Below are 23,946 nucleotides of genomic sequence, written 5' to 3'. Positions count from 1 at the left end.
TGGTTATCAAAGGGGAAAGCTGGGGGGGAGGACAAATTAGGTGTTTGGGATTGACATACACACACTAGTATATGTAAAATAGATAATGAACAAGGACCTTACTGTATAGCATAGGAAACTATACTGGACATTTTGTAATAACTTATAAGGGAAAAGAATCTGAAAAAAAAATAGATATTTTTGTACGTATAACTCACTTTGCTGTATGCCTGAAATGAACAGAACACTGTAAATCAACTATACTTCAGTGTTGTTTTTTTTTAAGATATAAATCTTCCACCCATTAGCTTTGCCTAAAAGCCTGAACTATTTACAGATAGAGGCATAACCTGAAAACCACTTCCCAAGTAGTGGAAAAAGCAAATCCAGAAGCATGGGGACCATTGGTTAAATTACTTAATCTTTCCATGGACTAAGTTTTCTTTTGGGATAATGATCTTTGAACTTACCCACCCAACTTGGATGGAATGACAATAAAATGCAATAATGAGAATAAATGATCTGGGAAAAGATAAAAGTGTTATTCACATATCAGGTGCTAGCACTTTTATTAATAAATTCCTTCTGTGCCTCACCCCCTTCACAAAGTACTAGTTTATTTTATTTGTCCCCAAAGTTAAGGGAGTGTCCCTCATTCCTACTGAGTAAGAGCTTTTCGTCCCAGCTTGATTTCATAAACTTGGATTACCATCCTTCTTAGTCTTGTCTTTTCAGACAAAAAGATAGAATTGTTTCATTTTTAATTTCTCAAAAGTATTCGATTACAATTTTTGGAATTGTTTTCCTAAGCCTTTTCTAAGTCTGATATCCTTCCGGAGGCACAGAAGCCAAAATGCTTGCAGTATTACAGGAGCAAAAATTTTGCTTTTTTAGGCTAAGGTTTGTTCAATATTTGGCAAACAAAATCACATGTAAGCAAAAAAACAAAACAAATCAAACCGTATCAAAACCACAATGACAGAATATCTCACACCCATTAAGATGGTTATTATCAAAAATTCAGCAAATAACAAATGTTGGCAAGAACGCGGAGAAACTGGAACCCTTATGCACTGCTGGTGGGAATGGATAAATGGTGCTGTTTCTATGAAAACAGTACTGTGGTTCCTCAAAAAATTAAAAATAGAATTATCTAATGATCCAGTAATTCTGTTTCTGAGTATATGCCCCAAAGAATTGAAAGCAGAGTCTCAAAGAGATATTTATACACCTATGTTCACAGTAGCATTATTCACAATAATAGAAAAGCAGAAGCAACACTAATGTCTAATAAGAGATAAATGGATAAACAAAGGGTGGATATACATATAATGGAATATTATTTAACCTTCAAAAGGAAGGAAATTCTGAGACATGCTATAACATAGGTAAACAGTGAACAAGGACTTTATGCTAATAAAATAAAATGAAAGTGAAAGTGAAGTCACTCAGTTGTGTCCGACTATTTGCAACCCCATGGACTATAGCCTACCAGGTTCCTTTCCATGGGATTTTCCAGGCAAGAATATTGGCGTGAAATAAGCCAGTCACAAAAAAACAAGTACTGTATGAAACTGTATGATTCCACATATACGAAATACTCAGAGCAGTCAAATTCATAGAGACAGAAAGCAGAACAGCGAATGCCAAGAGCTGGGAGCTAGGCAGTTACTGTTTAACAGATATAGAGCTTTAATTTTATATGATGAAAAGAGTTTTTGGAGATTTGCAAATGTGAATGTACTTAACACAAACTTAAAAATGGTTTAAGATGATTAAAAAAAACAATAACAATACCCAAACCCAAAGTTAACTGAAGACTAGAGCAGAAAATTTCAGAGATTGTGAGGCCATTACAATCAGCCAGATAAGTCTCCATGGAACTGTACGCACCACCCAGAACATAATTTTTCTGCCGAGAAAGGTGGCTGGTCTTCTCTAAATGTTTACCCATTGTTCGCTCTAGTTCATCATCAACTTGCTCTGTCAATGGGATAATAAGACCCATCTTGGCATTATCTCAGAACCTAAGATATGATCATACATTTATAGGTTATTTTAGGAAGGGCTCAATACATATTTGTTGAAGGATGGACTGATGGAAGGAATCATGCTTACATGTGTAGCTGTGGAGATTCGGACCCAATACAGGTCCTGGGTTCACCATTTCCTAGCTCATCAGAGCCTGTGCCAATCTCCTAAGCCTCATTTGTCTTAAGCACAATCTGAATAGAGTAGTCGTAACTACTACATAGAGTGACTGTGAAAATTAAATGAGTGAATGCTTAGCCTGGTGTCTGGGAGGAAAATCAAGGAAAGAAGTAAAGACAAACGTGTAAGAAACAGTTGGCCGCCAACTCCTCACCATTATATTCATGTGCTTCCACTAGAAGACAGTACTTGGTAATTGCTTAATACATATTTGGCTTCTCTGGTGGTTCAGTCATAAAGAATCCTCCTGCCAATGCAGAAAATGGCAGAATATGTGAGTCTGAAACCTGGGTTGGGAAGATCCCCTGGAGAAGGAATGGCAACCCATTCCAGTATTCTTGTCTATAGAATTTCATGAATAGCGGAACCTGGTGGGCTACAGTCCATGGGTCACAAAATGTCAGACACGACTGAGCGATTAACATACACACACACACCCTATCCTTTAGTTGCTCTCAATCAAGTGGAAGAGACAGGTATGGAAACACATGGTGGATTAAGGGTCCTGCTGGAGGCAGGTCTGAGGTGGTACAAAGTTCCATCCACCGTGCTGGAAGGCAGGATGGTTTTGGTGAAGGTACTGAACTGGGTCATGAAAAATAGGTAGGGTTTCTCTAGGCGGAGAAAGGCGGAAACAGCAGAGGGGATGAGATGTGTAAAGGCATGAAATATAGGTGAGGAAGACGAAACCACTAGACAGTTTCAAACAACTAGCTGTTTCCATGAAGCACAGAGCAAAATTGGGGGAAAGGAAAATAGTCTTAGTGAGACAGGTAGGGGGCAGATGCCCAGAGCTCATCAGCCTACAGAGAGGAGGTTTTTAATCCTCTTGGCAAGGAACATCTTAGAGAGTTTTAGCAGCACAGACCCAATCAGATACTTGCATGAAATGAAGAATAGGCAGGAGGGGCCAAGACTAGAAGGGACAGGTACCGTCAGGTGATCAACCAGTTAGGAAAAACTAGGAGAGCAGAGAATGGCTTCAGCGAAAGGGATGGGTATGAGAGATGTTAAGGAAGGTGAATTCAAATGTCTTCACTTTACTTATGCTATAGGTGAATGAAAACTTAAACCACCAGCCACATACACACTAAAGTCACACCTCCAAGATTTTTCATTTTGACATGTTGCCTAAAAATCCATGGTCGTGTTTAAACAATTAAAAGTGAGAGACAACAGACTGCAAATCACATCCAACAATTATTACCTCCACTGGCTTTTAATGCTTTTGTTTCTAGCTGAATCCAAAGAGTTAACTTTGTTGAGATTCCATAGTTTGGTTTCAAACTGGAAAACAAAGTCCCCATCCCTGTGGATCAACTTCCAGCCTACAGGGGTTTAATCCTCAAGGAACCTAGCCAGGAGCTCTGGAAAGAAGCCCAAGGTATTCTGCCAGCATGAAGGGCAAGACTAGAGATGGTCAAGTTCAGTGTGATAGCTTGAGAGCAAGGAATTTGGTTCAAGAATGGAAAGGAGTGCTGGTGACAACTTGTAAGGGCAAACTTTTCATCTGTCTTAGGTACCATAGAAGAACTTGATCCTAAGCTTATGGGCAAGACCATAGTGCTGGGCCATGAAAGAAGATGAAAGGGTGAGAAACCCAACCAGAAGATTTAGAAGCTAAGCTGAAATACTGGATGTTGGCAGGCTTTCCAAGCACTCCAGAATTAACCCAGGTGAGTGAATTCTTCTGAAAAGCATCCTGTCTAAGGTGGGTAGCAGTGATCTGCAGCAGCAGAAGATAGGCATCACATAACAATTACAAGCTGTGAATAAAGGATTCACCTTAATAATAATGACAATTGGAAATTCTTTGTGTATCTACCTTTCTTCATATGCACTGCAGAGAATTAACAGTCATACTCTCATGTTCTTTGAAACAACTTTGCTCAAATATTTTAAAAAGCTCTTGACCAAGAGTTTCCAAGGTGCACGATCCAATCCTTGACTTTTATAGTTTTGTTTCCTCTCACCACCCCTATTCTCGTACACACCCCCCACCCCACACTGCTTCAAAAACTTAAGACCAAAAAAGTCATGTCGAAACACAAACCAGATGCTTTACCATCAATGCAAGTACATTTTACAAACTAGGTTTTGGTTAAGCATCAAACCCCTGAATGTTTTCAGACTGTTACTGATAACAGGAGGTCAGTCAATCATTTGAGCAAAAGGGACGAACAAGTGAAAAAGCCAATGTCTCACCCAGCTCCACGTCTTGATCATCGGTGAGCACAAGAATGATGTTGGGTCGTATGTTTTTTCTCTCCTGCTGTATCCGTCCTCTGAATCTTGGGGACCTGATGCTGGAACTGAGGCTCCCCAGCAGCTGCGTGCCCAGGACAGCCAAAACCAGAGTACAGCAAGAATACTTCATTGTGCTTGCTCCAATGTCGCAAAACTGAGAAAATGTCTGTCTCCTGATTCCTGCAGGTCTGGGCAGTCAGAGAAAGGGGAGAGGGAAAGATGAAAATGAAATCCAAACCCCGGACACGGTTGCAGAAAAAGGACTACAACTCGGTGAGAACTGGCACATAAACTGGCAGAGAAAGGGCTGCCTGTGAGTCAGAAGCAGCAAACCCTCCCAGCGTAGGGTTGTGTTTTTTTTTAAGCGCTTGATTATTTTGCAAATTCACTTTTGTCCTTTATTCTCATTCCAACTTTTCCAATTTCAAAATTCATTGCCAAAATAGAATTTCCAGCACAGAGCTTGGATGTAAAAGCTTTCTGACAAGAGCTAATACCTGGAATTAGGTATCCCGGTTGAAGAATCAATTGCTGTAGTCAGAAGTGTTCAGGACATCTGCAGAGGGGGTCCTGGAATGGGGAGAAAAAAAATACAAAGGAAACGTCAATCAGAGATTCTGATACAGATTTTTGGTCTGAAACAGTCTCTTGAAACAGCATAAATATATATGTGTGTGTATATACATTATTTATTCACCATATATTTTACAGTATTTATATTAATTATATTTATGTATAAATATAATATACAATGTATATTATAATATATATACATACACGTATATAATTTAAAATCTGTACTCCAAAAGGAAGAAACAGAAGGAAACAACATTCAGAACTGCTTAACACATGACTTGAATACTATCTTCATTGCATAATCATAAACACAGTGATCTGGGTATCATCCCTGCTCATGTTTTAATAGCATTAATACTTTAAACATCCGCAAAGAAAACGGACGACTGGTGAGGAAGAGCCAGCAGTGCCCGTGAAACCACAGTGCTCTGGAGTGTTTGCCTCTGGGAAGCGTTAACTCACCTGCATGCGGTACTGAGTACTCATCAAGCAGAACGAAACGCAAAGCTGTCATTTGTCATCTGCATGATGTCACTCACTACCCAGGAGAGTTCTTTCTGCTGACAAAGACTTCAGAGTAAGTGGCTGAGAGGGCAACCTTCCCCAGCCTCTGGAGAGCTCCTAACTGTCCTCCATCAATCACCAGGGGAAGAGGTGCTTCCTCCGGGCTGGGCTTGTCCCTCGGTCGAGCCTGCATCCCCAGTGCATCAGTGCCGAAGGGGACAGAGCCCTCCTCTGACCGTCAGCACCAGCCTCACTACTGTCCAGACCCGGGGCAGTGCTGCCAGCACCGAGGTTTGGCTTTGCCGCAGCAGATCTCAACCTGCAAAGCAAAATGATTGATGGGCTCTGAGGCTGGAGGTGACTCTTTCACCTTAAAAAAATAATAAAATCTGGAGGGGAGCATTGCAAAATCTTTGTAAGTCTGCACAGGAGGAGACTTCAGAAAGGGTTGGAAAAATGCCCCTTTCACTTTAGAACACTAACCTGCTGGACGCTGTTCTTTAGGACTTCTGAAAGATAGCAAAGGGCTCATTTAAAAAACAAAAAAAGCATCTTTCTCTTGAATGTCATGAGGGAGCATCTGTATGGGAATTTCAACTGCCCTAAAATTAATTAGATAGCAGCTGCTTCCAGCACCCACTCTTTCCCCACACTTCTGAGGGTCTGTATTTTGATCCTCAACAGTTAACTGACATTAGATAAATACAAATCACAAATGAAGTGTGAGGAACCAGAATAAAAGGAACTCTGTTGCTCACTTCCATGTCTTAAATTCTGGAGGGTGACATGAGGCAGTGAAAGAAGAAAGAAGGGTATACTGTTTCCCCCTGCCATACACATTATTGTGTTTTACACAAACACACACGCCCCCATTATTTTAAACTTTATGAGCTGTTTTGTAAACAGTTCTAATGCTTTTGACTCTGCAGCCTGTAATTATTCCTTGGGAGGGGCGGAGAGAGGGAGAGAGAAAGAGAGAGAGACAGAGAGAGAGAAAGACTCAATAAGAAGTAAGCTTTAAAACAAAAATCCAGTGTCTGCAGCAAGGCAGTCCTGACCACATTATCTGCAGAGCAACCAGCTAACCACCTCCGATTGATCCTGTGGCTTGAGAAAGTCAATCTGCACATTTGGCGTGTGGGTTTTTTCTTGTTTTCTGTTTGGTAACAACTTGGGGTTATTTCAGTGATTGCGGTGCCTGCTGAACACTGAAAGCACGCAATTGTTCTGCCCTGACTGGTGGGTTTCTGAGCATTTGGTTCAAATCATGAGAAAACTGATAGGAGCATGAAAGGACAGGAAAGCGAAAGAAGTGAGTGGAACAATGGCTCTCTCCCGTGGAGCATGCATCAGTCTAAAGAGTTAAACACAGAAATTTCTTAGAGGGTTGGTTCTTGAGGTAACAGAACTTTGCCCACCTCTCAAAGCCATGTATGAAGAGATAGTCAACAGGGTTTCTTGCATCACCGATCATTTAAACCAGCCTCTGCAGACAACGGTGACCCCCAAAATACAGCCAGACTCACACTGTATCGAGTGTGCGTGGTGCTTGGTTTAAATAAGCAGTCACACACGTGACTTGACAATTAAGATGCTGATAACATTCCTTGGAACCCAATCCATGTTCTGGGTTATTCTTTTCTTTATCTTATTTACTTTATTTCCTCTTGTAGGAAAAAGAAAATTAGCCTTAATGGCACCCTGTATAAACTACATTGAAAATAATTTCCTAACAAAGAAAAGAGACAGCAGAGAAGATGCGAGCTTTGCCTCTTAAGTGTCTTGCCTTGCCTTTCTGGAGAGTTAAAAGGTGCGAAAGAGACCTACATTTTTTGTTTTGCTTTTTTTTTCTGCCACAGTTTATTATTGATTCAGGGGATTCATATGTAAAAGCCGAGAAGCTGAGTGGTAAAGAAAACGGAACTTTCAGACAAGTCTGTTCAGCAGGAGCGCTCCCTTGACTAAAACACACAAAACACAGCACTCTGAAAAAAAAAATGTGTACACAGACAATTCTTTATTCAAAAATGACCTTTTAGAACCTCTCACCGCCTGGTTTCTACCTCCAGAAGGAAAAAAAGTGAAGAGGAAGAAGGAAAAACTGACAGACAAAACGCAGACCTGGACAAAGGAGACAAGGATGCAATGTTCGAACTGGATACTTGGTGGCGGACGACAAGTGTCCTTAGAGACTAACAATTTGTCTTGAGAAATAGTTGAAAATGGGAGAAATGTCAAAAGAGGTTTTTCTCACACATGTAAAGTGAACTTGAGGAACGGTGCTGTATTCATGAAGCGGGACCAGAACACAAACTGCTTTTTCTTTAGGATCTAAAACGAAAACACCAACTATCACGATGGCCAATTGATGTGGAAAGTTTGCAGCATTTTGTTTGGGGCAGTCAAGCCAACTATAAATGTGACATACTTTCAAGTCACATATAAAAGAAAGAAAAGACTGGGAAGCCTTCAAGCCAACTGGATAGCAAGTCTAGTTTGCATATGCTTATCTAGCAAACCCCCACATTAAAACAAAGCCCTCATTGCCCTCATGGGTTTAAGGGGGTCTCTGTCATCAACAAAGCCCCCCTTTGTCTAGACAGCTGGGGTGGGGTGGGATGGTGGTAATATGCTTGTCCACAGCCCTGGTTGTCAAGGTGTAATCTAGGCTTTGGGGGACCCTGAGATCCTCACAGATGGAATCCAAAAGACCAGAACTATTTTTTATTTTAGTAAGACTGGGTCTTTATCTTATGTTTATTTTTAATTATTATTTTTGGCTGTGCTGGCACATGGGGGCTTCTCTAGTTGCAGTGTGTAGGGTTCTCTTGTTGCAGAGCCTGGGCTCTCCATTTGCCATAGTGAGATCAGCAATCCCTGTCATGGGGAATCTTAGTTTCTTGAGCAGGGATGGGACCCACACCCCCTGCATTGGAAGGCAGACTCTCAACCACTGGACTACCAGGAATGTCCCAGACCCGAATGTCCCAGACTTATTTTGATAAGAACGCCAACACTTCATCTCTCCTGTTCACTTCGTTGACATTTGCACTGATGGTCTAAGAGCAATGGTTGATACAACTGCTTTAGCACAAATGCAGGGAGCATCACATATAGTTTTTTAAAAAAGCTAGTTTCACTCAAGATGAAGCTGTAAAATGATTAATTTGATTAAGCCCTGAGTGTCGAATACACATAGGCCTCCCAGGTAGCTCAGTGGTAAAGAATCTCCCTGCCAATGCAGGAGACATGAATTCGATCCTTGGGTGGGTACAATCCTCTGGAGAAGGGCATGGCAACCCACTCCAGTATTCTTGTCTGGAGAATCCCATGGACAGAGGAGCCTGGCAGGTTGTAGTCCACGGGGTCTCAAAGAGTTGGACACAGCTGAACAACTGAGCATGTCCCTGCGTGCTCAAATACATGTCTTTCACATTTTCTGTTTTATCAGAGAAAAGGGACACATAAAACCCTCCACTGTGTATGGAGGCGTGATGCTTGTTGAGGGAAAGGTGACTAAGTTGCAAGGTGAACTGGATCCATCTTCTTTCTGTTTTTACTCAAACACTATTTTTACTTGATAGAATTATTTGAATTCAGATTTTTGGAAGGCATTTCTTCAAGTCATGAATGAACCAAGACTCACTTCAAGGAAAACAACTGACAGTATTTGTCACATTTGTTGCTAATGACAGAAATTTAGTTTTCAAGTCAAAAGCAAAATTTTGGAAAACTTTTATCTGCTACTGTGAGCTTGGCAGCTTCTCAATAGGTATAACTTTTCTGATGACATTGATGTCAATATTAACAAATGTTATTTTGTGATATAAAATGAAATATGTCAACATTTAGACTATTAGTATAAATCAGTGAACCAATACTTCCGAAATGACCAAATGCAATGTTACAAAATTATACAGAAGTTAAAAAATGCTCACTCAAAGTGCAAAATGACCACTGAATCTTAATATAAGAAAGTATTAAAAGCTCATTCATGTGGTTTCATATTTCTTATGACAACTGACCTATAGGAATCACTACTTGTCAAGTTTTGGTATAGTATCAAAGAAGATCTATAAGTATCTGAAAAAGCTTTTGAAATAATTCTCCATTTCCAACTATTTACCCATGGGAGGTTGAATTTTATTCCCATACCTCACCCAAAACAATACATTTCAACAGATTGAATGCAGAAACAGATATAAAAATCCAGTTCTCTTTTATTCAGATAAACATCAGATTTGCAAAAATGTGAAGCATGCTATTTTAACCACCAATATTCTTTTGTTTGCAAAATACAGTTATTTTTCATAAAATATATCATTTAACATATATACATATTATTTTTAATTAATGAATATTTTTTAAAATTCTCATTTTGAATTCTTACATATCAATAGATAAAATCCCCATAAAGTGAAAGCCACTCAGTCATGTCTGACCCTTGCAGCCCCATGGACTATATAGTCCATGGGATTCTCCAGGCCAGAATACTGGAGTGGGTAGCTGTCCTCTTCTCCAGGGGATCTTCCCAACCCAGGGATTGAACTCAGGTCTCCCAAAATGCAGGCAGATTCTTCACCAGCTGAGCCACCAGGGAAGCCCCAAATCCCCATAAACACAAGCTTAATAAATTATTTTTTAAAATTAATTTACTTTTTGGCTGCCTATATGGCATGCAAGCTCCTAGTTCCCTGACCAGGGATCAAAACTGTGTCCCTTGCACTGTGAGCATGAAGTCTTAACCACTGGACTGCCAGGGGAGTCCCACAAGTTTAATAATATAAAGGGATAAAAACACAATTTCAATAATACAAAAGGATTTCACGCTCAAAGGGGTTGAGAATTACTGGCCTAGAGTATACGGTTAAGCCCAGCCTTTCACATCTAAGGCTATAGATTTGGCCCTAGTCACAAACTTAATTCATTCCTCCCTGCCCCTTAAAGCTTTGAAACTTTACTAAGTTAAATGCCTGGTATCACTGTTCAGTGATGACATTCCGTGTTTTTTCTTTTTTAATCTGAGGATAACACAAAACTTTATAAATGAATGCCCACACATCTGAAGTATGAGAGAGATAGGCTCGGAACAACCCACACACCACAGAAATCAACCTCTTAAGGATGAGGCAAAGGAATTGTTTCTAGCACAAAGCACTCCACTCCAGAGTGAAGACAGAGGAAGAAAGGGACACCATAACCAATCATAGCAGCAGGGGAGATTAGGCCAGCAGCATGCAATTACTCAAAGCTGAATTTAGCCAGAACACACTTAGTTTATCATTAGGGTGAAGTGAAATAGGACTATACTAGCAAGAAGGTGGAATCCCCCCTCCTGATTCCCCCAATCAACAGAGTTCTCACATATCCTGGGGTCAGTTTACATGGTCCTCTTCCCTTAATTTTGACTTTCAAGTTTCCCATACATCACTTTTTTTTTTTTTCCTATAGAGGAAGCCTTCAGGATGCGCTAGCTTCTTTATGATATATGTGAAGCTATGAAGGAGCTAATTTCTTCTTTTAAAAACCCCATAGCTGGCAAAGTTCATCTACTGTTAATCCCCAGAAAGCCTGCTCACGGATCTAATTTATTACAACTCCAAGCAAATAAGATAGAGAACAGTCTCCTTCTGGTGCAGTAACATTTTTATACCCCTCGAATAATAAATCTCTTCCAGCCACCAATGACAGCTGGAAAGTGTGCATCTCTGACCTGGAGCATCTTTGAGGAAACACTTGGCTAAAGGATGAGATCCTCCTTGAACAATGTTTGCTTTTCTTCCCTTTTCCCCCTTTCTGTTCTTTCTCCCCATAGCACTGTGAATAGTGACATTGGAAGGAACCTTGAAAAGTCATCTGTTCACAAAATTGTTAGTGTTGATTATCCCCAGGGTATGGTGAGGCAGAGGAACAGATTCTATTTTTTTATTTCATTTATGTCTAAGTTGGATTTTCACCCATGATCTATTGCACAATAAAAATAGAAATAAGTATTTTTAAGCTTCCTAGGCTTTCTCTTTGTCTTCTCATTGAGGAAGAGGATAGAAAGAGATAAGCAGTGATAAAAATGAAGGGAGAGGCTATAGCAAGAAATGTACTTACGAGGGAGGTGGAAGGAGGGTATAAGAGGGGGAGACATATGTATACCTAAGGCCAATTCATATTGATGTATAGCAAAAATCATCACAATATTGTAAAGCAATTATCCTACAATTAAAAATAAAATATAAATAAAAAAAAGAAGAAATGTACTTATGAGGATTATCCTACAAAGACAGGAATTACCTACATAACAAGGAGCTCACCAAGAACATTTTAGGAAATGCAAAGCATCCAAGATGGAGATTTTCCCAGCTTCTTTCAAATAGAAATTAGCAAAGCAAAGGAAAACAAAGTGACCTAAAAATTATGTAAACAAAACAAAACCAGAAGGACCTGATATTTCTGAAGCAGATGCTACAGAGTGTCTTACAGATCTGATAACAGTCATGTGTTTCAGTGGTGGCCATGAGGTCCAAGATGAGGGGAATAAAAAGATTGCTGACTTTTAAAAAGGAGGACATTGGAAACTTCAGTTTGGGTCTGACGATAGGAAGCATATTGATTAAAAAGAACCACAAATGTGATCTTAGACATCTTAGCTATGTCTTAAACTATATGGTTTATAATATTAAATTTGCATTTGGTTTCATATACTTACACCTTAACTGTGTTGAAGTATCTTAAGGTATTGTAGAAGTTAGCAGAAAGTTTACTGCAATAACAAGGAAAAACACACAAACAAACAAATATCAGCGATTTAGCACATACTGCAAGTCACACAAAGAGTGACAGGGAGCTTTGATCTGCTCGATTGTGCATAGATACAGTCTGATGGGGGCACTGTTGTTTTATTGTTGCCATAGCTGGATGGAGAAGAAGAGGAAGAAAAAAACTGAAGATTCTTGTGGTAGAGCTTTTCATGGCTCCAACCCAGAAATGACTCCAATCACTTCTAATATTTCATTGGCTGAAACTAGTCACATGACCCCAACCAACTGCAAAATTGACAGCTCTGTGCTGAATTGTGCTGAGCACTACCCTCTACCACAAGCATCACGTTTCATCAGTACCTTATGTATTTATCTTTTTTCCCTAACTATTTGGGTTCACCAAAAAGTTTGCTGAGGTCTTTCTGAAATATGTCATGGAAAAACTGGAAAGAACTTTTTGGCCAAACCAATAGATACACACACACATGTGCATAGTTAAGATTCACGTATAAATATATTCGCACACACAGACACATAGTAAAGTAATGAGGAAACAGTCTTCTTTGTATTTTAAAGTTCAACCATTCCTAGATAACTAAAAATGTACCTTTGAACAAAGTCGGGAATTCTGGGGACATATTTTGTTTTAGTCTGTTTCTCTGATGTGTATCATTTGGCACAATATGAATTTATTTCAAAGTTCCACAATTCTTGTGATACGTTTTAAGTTGAAGAAAATAAAAAATACTCAGGTGCTATATTTAGATTTCAAAAGCATTTCTCAAAATATTTTCTTATAGTTAACATCTTTGTGAGGAAAGAGGACCACCTGACTTTAAAAATTAAGCCACAGTCAAGAGAGTTTGTGCTGGCCTATTTTCTATGTGATAAAGCTCACTACCAACATAACACACTTAAACATTTCTAAGGCTTTAAATACAGCAGCTGAGCACCAAAGAATTGATGCTTTTGAACTGTGGTGTTTGAGAAGAATCTTGAGAGTCCTTTGGACTGCAAGGAGATTCAACCAGTCCATCCTAAAGGAATATTCATTGGAAGGATTGAATATTCATTGGAAGGACTGATGCTGAAGCTGAAACTCCAATACTTGGGTCAACTGATGTGAAGAACTGACTCATTTGAAAAGACCCTGATGCTGGGATTGAAGGTGGGAGGAGAAGGGGATGACAGAGGATGAGATGGTTGGATGACATCACCAACTCAATGGACATGAGTTTGAGTAAACTCCAGGAGCTAGTGATGGACAGGGAGGCCTGGAGTGCTGCACTCCATGGGGTTGCAAAGAGTCGGACATGATTGAGCGACTGAACTGAACTGAACTGAAATACAGCAGAGTGGATATACAAGTTCCTTCCAAGGGACCCTGCTGGCCTCCTATGGAGTCATGATGCAGAAAAGGAGGTCTGGGAACACAGTGTGAAAAATGAATATGCATTTCAAAAGACAGCAAATTCTAGTTCTTAGCTCAAGATTTAGGGACGAGTTATGGGGAATTCATAGTGGCGATAGTGGTAAAGAACCCGCCTGCCAATGCAGGAGACATAAGAGACAAGGTCGGGAAGATCCCCTGGAGGAGGGCATGCAACCCACTCCAGTATTCCTGCCTGGAGAATCCCATGGACAGAGGAGCCTGGTGGAGTCCATAGAGTTGGACATGACTAAAGTGACTTAGCACGCACACATGCATGTATGGGGAATAGCTCTGTTTTTCAATTTTTCCTTCCACAATGTATTCCTTACAGGAAAGCCTTGGAAGAAAATCAAATATCCATATTTAAGTCAACTGCAGTTCTGAGAGATCCATTTTTAAAAGAAACCCTAAAATTCAGATTTTGATGTCATTTACTTGCTAACTTGTGTCTGACTTTTTGCAACCCCATGGACTGTCCTGTACCATCTCTTGGAGATTGCTCAAACTCATGCCCATTAAGCCAATGATGCCATCCAATCATCTCATCCTCTGTCATCCCCTTCTCCTCCAGTCTTCAATCTTTCATATTAGTTCATGTATTATTTCAAAAATACTTCCTTCACGAGTTGTACTGGGAAATGCTGGTTTGAGTTTTGGGGCGAGAGGTTAAATATATCATTCTCAGTCTTTATATGACAAAAATCACCTTCAATACCCTATTCTGTTCAGACTGTCATCATTCCTTCAGTTGTATACTTATCTCCAGTGACTACCAAGCAAAGTTATACATTTATCAAGTAAAAAAAAGCAACTCTACTTAAGTTTCAGGTGAGATTCAGGTTGGCAATCATGGAAAATATAATTACGGTAGAACAAACTGAGGAACTAGCAGGCCTCACTAGGAAAATTAATTTACTGATTATAACCACAAAGCACACAGAAAGCATACAGCAAAGATAAATTTTCTACCCATTTTTATTGACATCCATCTGATTTATGGCATTCTTGTCCAATCAAATTCATCTGTTAACTCTTAGAATAGTATTTGGATGTAGAGATATTTATCTCAGACTTCAGGTGAATTAGCACCTGAAGAGACCCAGTATGACATTTCTAAAGCCATAAATTCACTACCACTGATTCAAATGATGGTGCTTCCATTGAAGGCCTGTAGTAACCTAAAACTTAAAATACAACTTCTGTCTTAGCTTTTTGTCTGAGCAGAAGCTGGGAAATATTTTAGCTAATGAAAACCCATATTTTACTCTATTGTTAAAAAAAGTGAACTTTATGAAGCTCTTTTTATTTTATTTTTTATTTTTATTGGTTGTGCTGGGTCTTCGTTGCTGTGCACGGACTTTAGTAGTTGCAGCGCATGGGCTTAGTTGCTCCAAGGCATGTGGAATCTTCCTGGACCGGGGATTGAACTCTGATCCCTTACATTGGCAGGCGGATTCTTATCCACTGTATCACGAGGGATGCCCTATGAACTTTTAAGCAGAGGAATTTATAGAATGAAAAAAGAGCTGTATTATCACTGTAAACTATTATCTATCATATCTATAAAATAATTTTCCTGAAAAGGCTCAGATTATGATATATGTCTATGGATATTTGGGGCAAATGTATATTTACTGTCACTAGAATATCTTTATAAATAGATGTTTACAGCTGGCCAAGTCCCTAAATATCATCTACTATACTTCTATACTACAAATACTCAATGTTGCTCTACTTCTAGAATTTATTTTTTCATTAACAACTCTACTTTGTTTTAAACCTTCATTTCTCAGCACACACAACACCAGCACTTGTCACACAAAGGAGCTGATATAATTAAGCCAAATGATGTGCCCCACAAGTAAAATCAGCCATTCATGAAAGCTGGTCACCAGAGGCCATTTCAAACAATGCATATTTCAAAGTAATCTAAAGTAATCCCTTCTCTCCAGATTTGGTTTCCATGAAGTCTGAAGCACATGTGCACTGCAAAAAGGAGGCTTATTAAAACCTGATGTGATATCAGAGATTATAATGCAACACGGTTGGGCTCATTTTAATACGAGTCTTCAAGAAGAAAGCGATTTTCAATTATATTTGGAGTAGGGTGCCATTGCCTTCTCCGAATTATATTTGTAGGCTTACTAAAACATTATGCATATAAAGGTATGTGATGTTTACTTATTAAGGAAAAAATGAAGAATGCTCTCCTGTTATCTGAATCAGGCTTGTATATAAAATTTGCACATAAAAGTGGAGGAGAAACTAAAACCGTTTTTACTGATGGACAGATTAGCTAAGGGCAGCATGTGTTTATATAACTCTAAAGAGTGAGGAGTTTAGGGTGTTTAGAAAATTTCTTACAAAGTTGTGAATCTCTAGTATACCATTCTCTTGGCTCGCTACGGTGAAACATTATCAAAATGTGTCATGGCAGGGGCACGGCACGGCAGCTTCAAAACACTAGTTGTCATCATTAGTGGAACTGGCTTATTGGGTAAGTCTGGCTGCCTATGAACTTTACCAAGACTTTCATTCCTGGTGAGTCTCTGGAAGCTTTGTTTGTTTGTTTTCCCTAACCCTTTTTCTATTTGCTGGTTGTAGTTAGTTTCAATTGCAGATGAAAATACAAAGAATTGATTAGATATGCTTCTGGTCCCTCCATTTCAGGATCTCCTGCCTACAGCTTTGTACCCTTGAAAGTCAAACAAAAGGAAAGTTGTACATGATCATGAATGGGTTCACAAAATGAGCAGAGAGCAACACCCTAACACAGAAAATCTGCTGTTCACCATTGGGACATGGCTTCACAAAGCTGATTATATATAAGAAAGGAGGGAACTCACCTCCTTTGCTCTAGAGAGCTAACATGAAGGAGGCAGTCTTGAACATTGGAATATTAATATTAACAGCAACTCTGAGCGTGAAGGTGTTACAGAGTAAATGTTTATGTCCCCCACTGCATTCATATGTTGAAATCCTAACTTCCAGTGAGACGGTATTAGGAGGCAGAGTCTTCAGAAAAGTGATTAGGTTATGAGGCTGGAACCCTCAGAAATGGAATTAAAGCCCTCATAAAATGGACCACAGAGAGCTCTCCCCACCCCCACCTTCTACCATATGAGGACACTGAGAAGATGGTCATCTACGAACCAGGTAGTGGACTCTCACCAGATACCCCATCTACTAGCACCCTGATCTTGGATTTCCAGCTTCCAGAACAATACAAAATCAATGTTTGATATTTAAGTCACCAATCTATGGTGTTTTTGTTATAGCAGCCCAGACAGACTAAGACAAGGGACCTTAAAGTTCACCTAGAACTTCTCTGACTGTGTGGATCACAACAAACTGTGGAAAATTCTTAAAGAGATGGGAATACAGGACCACCTGACCTGCCTCCTGAGAAATCTGTATGCAGGTCAGGAAGCAACAGTTAGAACTGGACATGGAACAACAGACTGGTTCCAAATCAGGAAAGCAGTATGTCAAGGCTGTATATTGTCATCCTGCTTATTTAACTTCTATGCAGACCACATCATGTGAAATGCCAGGCTGAATGAAGCACAAGCTGGAATCAAGACTGCGGGAAGAAATGTCAATAACCTCAGATATGTAGATGACACCACCCTTATGGCAGAAAGTGAAGTAGAACTAAAGAGCCTCTTGATGAAAGTGAGAGGAGAGTGAAAAAGTTGGCTTAAAACTCAACATTCAAAAAACTAAGATCATGGCATCCGGTCCCATCACTTCATGGCAAATAGGTGGGGAAACAATGGAAACTGTGGGAGACTTTATTATTTTGGGCTCCAAAATCACTGCAGATGGTGATTGCAGCCATGAAATTAAAAGACACTTGCTCCTTGGAAAAAAAGCTATGGCCAACCTAGACAGTATATTAAAAAGCAGAGATATTACTTTACCAATAAAGGTCTGTCTAGTGAAAGCTATGGTTTTTCCAGTACTCATGTATGGATGTGAGAGTTGGACTATAAAGAAAGCTGAGCAACAGAGAACTGATGCTTTTGACTGTAGTGTTGGAGAAGACTCTTGAGAGTCCCTTGGACTGCAAGGAGATCCAGCCAGTCCATCCTAAAGGAAATCACTCCTGAATATTCATTGGAAGGACCGATGCTGAAGCTGAAACTCCAATACTTTGGCCACCTGATGTGAAAAACTGACTCATTGGAAAAGACCCTGATGCTGGAAGACTGAAGGTGGGAGGAAAGGGGATGACAGGATGAGATGGTTGGATGGCATCACTGGCTCAATGGACATGAGTAGGCTTCAGGAGTTGGTGATAGACAGGGAAGCCTGGGATGCTGCAGTCCATGGGGTCACAAAAGTGTTGGACATGACTGAGGGACTAAACTGAACTGACAGCACCAATAAAAAATGTCCCTGGTGGATATCACAGAATTCATCAGGCCACCTGTTTAGTTTGGGGTAGAATTAAGATTAAAAATCTGTCCCTCCTATCTTCCAGGTATTTAATCATGCTCTATTCTACTGAGCCACACAAAATAATTCTATATTCTTCTCAATAGCAAATGCTTTAAATATTTGAAGATTGTTTCCAACTAAGTCCTGAATCTTTTCCTCTTAATAAACAAACTTATGAGGTAAATTATGGGAGAGCAGTGGAAGGGGTAATTTTGAACTGGGTCATTGGTTGGTTAAGTATTATCTCAATAGATCCAACAAAGCTGTAGTTACACAGATAGGAAGCCAGTATACTTAATGTCCATCTGACTCAAAGGAATTGCTTTTCAAGTTCACCAAGAAAAATTCCTTACACACCACTACTTTCGTGTTTGGACTAAATTCAACTCAGAAATCATTCAAAATTTCCATAAGTAATTCATTAATCAGTTTTTTGACAATTTTGATAAAACTTTATTTGCAAGCACTGAAATTTAAATTTCATATAAATGATATGTCACACAATATTATTCCTTTTGATTATTTTATTTTTTTAATTGGAATATATTTGCTTTACAACATTGTGGTTACTTTTTGCTGTACAACGAAGTGACTCAGTTATATGTATGGATCCCTTCCCTCATGAGCCTCCATCCCTCCCCTTTAGGTCATCACAGAACAACAAGCTGAGCTCCCTGTGCCATACAGCAGGTTAACCCACTAGCTATCTGTTTTACTATTAATCAGTTTTATTGGAGCATAAAGCCAGACAAGAAAGATGAAGGTCTAGGCTAAGAATCCTAATCCAAGAACTAGATATTTTTCCTTCCAATTTAGGTCACTGATTTCTCTCTTGATTTTGAGAAAGTTTTCCTTCTAAGAAAAACATCTTCTTTACCACATTTGGCTTCTGTTTCAGAACGTGTGTGTGCATGCTCAGCCATGTCTGACTCCTTGAGACCCCATAGACTGTAGCCCCCAAGGTTCCTCTGTCCATGTAATTTTCTAGGCAAGAATACTGGAGTGGGTTGCCATTTCCTATTCCAGGGGATCTTGCTGTCCCAGGGATCAAACCCAAGGCTTTGTTTGACGTCTCCTGCATTGGGAGGCAGGTTCTTTACCACTAATGCCACCTGGCAAGCCCAGTTTCAGCATATTGGATACTTCAAAAGAGCCATGCAAGAGAAGAACCATTTTACTATTAAACAAAGGCCCCAAGCTCAAGGACTTAAATCATAAGGTAGAGCAGGGGCTCACTATAATCAATGGAAGTCTTGTTAGTTTTTCCAGAGTTCCTGATTCACAGGGAGGGCCCAAGATACTGCAAGTCTAACAAGTTCCTGGGGGATGCTGATGCTGGTAGCACTGGCCCAGGGTAGAGCAATCAACTCACTCACTTTAGCAAAAGGAAAAGCAGGTGGAACCAGGCCTGGGGGAGGCACTTCAGGTCTTTTCCTGTGGGTTGATGGCTCAGGCCTTGGCATTGGCTGAGACAGCTGATCATTCACAAAATAGGACTCTTGGGGTTGCCAATTATTTCATAGCTGATAGGATCATTCTCTAAGATCATCTTTTGCAGAGTTGCTGAAAAGGCAAGCTTTCAACACACCCCCTAGGAATTGAAAGAATTTTCTGCTAGAGAGCAAATATCCAAAAGTGTTCTTGGAGCAGCTTTCAAAGGACCCTCTCATATTCTTTTTTTTTTTTTTGATTTTTATTTTATTTTCCCCCTTCTCTATACAATTTTTTTTTTTTAAATTTTAAAATCTTTAATTCTTACATGCGTTCCCACACATGAACCCCCCTCCCACCTCCCTCCCCATAACATCTCTCTGGGTCATCCCCATGCACCAGCCCCAAGCATGCTGTATCCTGCGTCAGACATAGACTGGCGATTCGATTCTTACATGATAGTATACATGTTAGAATGCCATTCTCCCAAATCATTCTTTTCTATATATTCTCTTTCAATGTCTGAAGGAACTAGGTTCCACAAATCCTTGCATACGTGAATTAGCGAAATCTCACAGTGGCACGGTGTGGACGAAGTCTGTTACATTTGTTACATGATGGTTGCGCACTAAGACAGGTTTACCAATCACCACCATTGGTTTTCCACCTTTAGGTAAACTCTTACTAGTGATTATGTCAGCAGAGTGAGTCACTGCTTCTGTTTTGAGGAAGCCCGTCTTCAGTTTGCTAATTGTATCCAGCTGTCTCTGCCAATCGCCCACTCTGGCTGGGTCTTTTACTCTGATCTATCACCTCCTCTTTGAGATACTAGCAGACAAATACAGATGCAGTAAGAAAACAAACTGACTCAGTGACACAGCATGATCCCAGAAGGTATCAACCCGCCGCAGTGTGCAACACACATTTGGTACTCTGGGAACCCCCAGGCTGAATTCTCCTTCTGATGCTGAGCAAGAGGAGGAAAAGGGATGAGGCCACGCAAAAGTGAACTGGGAAATAGGACAGAACTTCCTGAAACTACTGTGGTGGGTGGAAACAGAAGGAAGGTCAAGTTTGCAACCTTCCAGACTTTCTTTGTCGGAGAAAGCAATGGCACCCCACTCCAGTACTCTTGCCTGGAAAATCCCATGGATGGAGGAGCCTGGTAGGCTGCAGTCCATGGGGTCGCTGAGAGTTGGACGCGACTCAGTGACTTCACTTTCACTTTTCACTTTCATGCATTGGAGGAGGAAATGGCAACCCACTCCAGAGTTCTTGCCTGGAGAATCCCGGGGACGGCGGAGCGTGGTGGGCTGCCGTCTATGGGGTCGCACAGAGTCAGACACGACTGAAGCGACTTAACGGCAGCAGCAGACTTTCTCTGTGTATCTTTAACTCTTGTAGCAGCTACTTCTTAGTAAACTGAGTCATCCTGGTCGAGAAGAGATAGGAATTCTGGAATCTGGGTTTACCAGTTGCCTGACTTTGGGGCATGTATTCCCGCACCCTGTGACAGCTGTGGGGACCTGGGCACGTCTCAGAAGTGGCACATCTCAGATTTATGGCCTTCCCCTCCACCCCTCCATTTTCTTGTCGATTTCCTTTTCATTCGTCACATACAACTGACCCCACATGCTCCTTGACTATGTCAAGTCCTCCACCACTCCCTCCTTCCTTCTGCTTTCATGGGTCTCCAACCTTTTACTATTTCCAACATGTGGATCAGACTTTACTCTTTTATCAAAAAGTAACAGGGACTTCCCTGGTGGTGCAGTGGTTAAGAATCTGCCTGCCAGTGCAGGGGATGTGGGTTCGATTCCTGGTCAGGAAACTAAAATCCCACATGCCACAGGGTAACCAAGCTTGTGTGCCACAATGAGAGAAGCCCACGTGTCATTACTAGAAAAAGCCTGCTCACCACAATGAAGACCCAGTGCAACCAAAAATTTAAAAACAAATAAGATAAAACACACAATATAAAAAGAAATAACAATTTTCACTAATAGCCATTGAGCACTTGAAAAGTGAAAGTGTTAGTTGCTCAGTCATGTCCGAATCTTTGTGACCCCATGGACTATACCCTACCAGGCTCCTCTGTCTTATGAGATTTTCCAAGAATACTGGAGTGGGTTGCCATTCCCTTCCCAGGTGAACTTACCAACCCAAGGATCCAACTCAGGTCTCCTGCATTGCAGGCAGATTCTTTACCATCTGAGCCCCCAGGGAAGCCTATATCATGTACTAAAACTTGTCTTCAGCCCCTTTTATCCCCACCATGTACCAATGAAGCAGGCACTACTATTGCTCTTTTTTTTTTTTTTTTAATGAGGAAACTGAGACTCAGAGAAGTTAAGGAATCCATCCAAGGATACACAGCAGCAGGCAGAACTGGGGCTACCCCACACCAGAAACTTCATTCCTAACTGTTCTATTTCTCTATTTTCTCCTAAAGTGCACTTTCACTTGAAAAGATCTTGGAGACCTAGTGAATTCTGAATTGGCCAAATTAATAGGGAGAAATATGGGAGTGGAAATGGGTGTCAGGTGTTCCTGAAGTTTCCAGGCAGCGACCACTGCACCTTAGAGCATCTCCCCCAGGAGCACGAAACAGGGCATCCGCAGAGGAGCCACACATCACGTACAGGCCCCCTTTCACCTTCCAAACAGCAGGGGACCCCTCTGAGCTCAGTAAAACAAAGAATCGTTGCTGGGTGAGAGAGTGGACTGGCGTGGGTTGAACATGAATATTCAAGACCACGAGTCACGGCTCCATGAATTCGGGGGTCCCCTCTATTTGTATTTAGCATTGTGCAGTCGCGAGACAACTTACAATGATTAATTAATCCTGGGTGCCGAGGCAGAAGGTGAAATAATTTGTGCATAGTCACGAAGTTGGTCATTCTCAGGCTCAGAGTTAGTGCCGGAGGGCTTCATTTTCCAGAGACAGAAAGAAGACTGGACTTGGCTTTCTGCTTTATGCCTATGATCCCAGAGATCTATACTCACAACCCCTAAAATTTTCTAAAAGGAGGGCAGGTGGCTGCCAGCTGTCCTTCACCCACACCCTTGTGACATCATCCTCCATATCACCAGTCCATGGAGACTCCATCCACTGAGAGCCCCCCGCCTCCATCAGGCCTTGTTCCTTGGCCTGTGAAAGGAGGGGGGCAATCTAGCTTGTTTATTGTACATGGCTCCTGGTGGCTGTTTTCCCACCATCTCTTCACGTGCAATTTTAATTGACGTTAGGGACTTCCCTGGTGGTTCCGTAGTAAAGAACCCACCTGCCAATGCAGGAGACATGGGTTCGATCTCTGGGGTAGAAAAGATGCCCTGGAGGAGGAAATGGCAACCCACGCCAGTATTCTTGCCTGGGAAATTCCATGAATAGCGGAGCCTGGCAGGCTACAGTCCACAGGGTGGCAAAAAAGTCAGATACAATTTCGTGGCTAAACAACAACAATTGAGGAAACTGAGACTCAGAGAAGTTAGTAATTCATAGTAATACCTCAGTAATCTATTAGAGCTGGGGGGAAGTAAAAGTGTTAGTTGCTTAGTCATGTCTGACTCTTTGTGACTCCATGGACTGTAGCCTGTCAGGCTCCTCTGTCCCTGGAATTCTCCAGGCAAGAATACTGGAGTGGGTTGCATTTTCCTTCTCCAGGGGATCTTCCAACCCAGGGATTGAGCCCAGGTCTCCTGCATTGCAGGCAGATTCTTTATCATCTGAGTCACCAGGGAAGCCAAGAGTTGGGGGGAGGGTCTCTAAATATGTGAACTTCCATGAAATCTTATTTAAATTATTTAAAGGCAGGAGCTTAAAACAAATAAACAGGAACCATTATGAAATATACTGAATGTGCAAAAAAAAAAAAAAAAAAATCTCCCGAAGCTAAGAGACATAACAAGAAAGGAAGGGTTATGCCTCCCTGTGTTACATGGAGGCCATAGGGGTGGTGGCTCTCTGAGTCTTCCCACTCCAGGCCTCAGGCCGAGGAAGCAGGCCCAGTGCGAGTCACGCCAGACTCACGACAGACACCAGGTGCAGGAGAGTTCGTGGAAATCTGGAATGCCACTCCTACTCATTGGCTTGGACACGGCATCTGATGCACCTGCTTACTTGCCTCTGGCCAAAGCAGTGCATGTGGTGGAGCCCAGGGTGGGGTGGGGGTAGGGTCTGCTCCCAGGGAGGCTCTGCAAGTCCCAAGCAGTAGGCAGGGACGTTGAACTCTGGTCACATCTCTGGTGGAGGGGGGGTGGTGACGATCGGGATTATGATTTAATCTATGACATGCACTTTCAAAAGTGAATCATGTATTTCCTAGTTCTCAAAAAATATTGGGAATGATGTCACTGTTGTGTTTGTTTCAT

At 41.0% G+C, this 23,946-nt stretch overlaps 1 protein-coding gene across 6 annotated transcripts in view; it reads right to left on the bottom strand.

The window, feature by feature from the left end:
- Positions 1-23,946, bottom strand: part of SULF1 (sulfatase 1) — a 191,653-nt gene that overhangs the window by 84,582 nt on the left and 83,125 nt on the right. For all 6 annotated transcript variants that reach the window (XM_060393763.1, XM_042254290.2, XM_060393761.1 and 3 more), the window contains exons 3-4: positions 4,935-5,007; positions 4,396-4,625 (exon numbers count right to left, since the gene is read on the bottom strand). In XM_060393763.1, the coding sequence (XP_060249746.1) occupies positions 4,396-4,567 (172 nt within the window). In that variant the 5' untranslated portion in view covers positions 4,568-4,625; positions 4,935-5,007. The remainder of the gene's footprint in view (positions 1-4,395; positions 4,626-4,934; positions 5,008-23,946) is intronic.

The sequence above is a fragment of the Ovis aries genome, chromosome 9 (genome assembly GCF_016772045.2).
Source record: "Ovis aries strain OAR_USU_Benz2616 breed Rambouillet chromosome 9, ARS-UI_Ramb_v3.0, whole genome shotgun sequence".
Taxonomy (NCBI): domain Eukaryota; kingdom Metazoa; phylum Chordata; class Mammalia; order Artiodactyla; family Bovidae; genus Ovis; species Ovis aries.
Note: the sequence above shows the minus strand (reverse complement) of the source record. Positions and strands in the feature narration are given on the sequence as shown.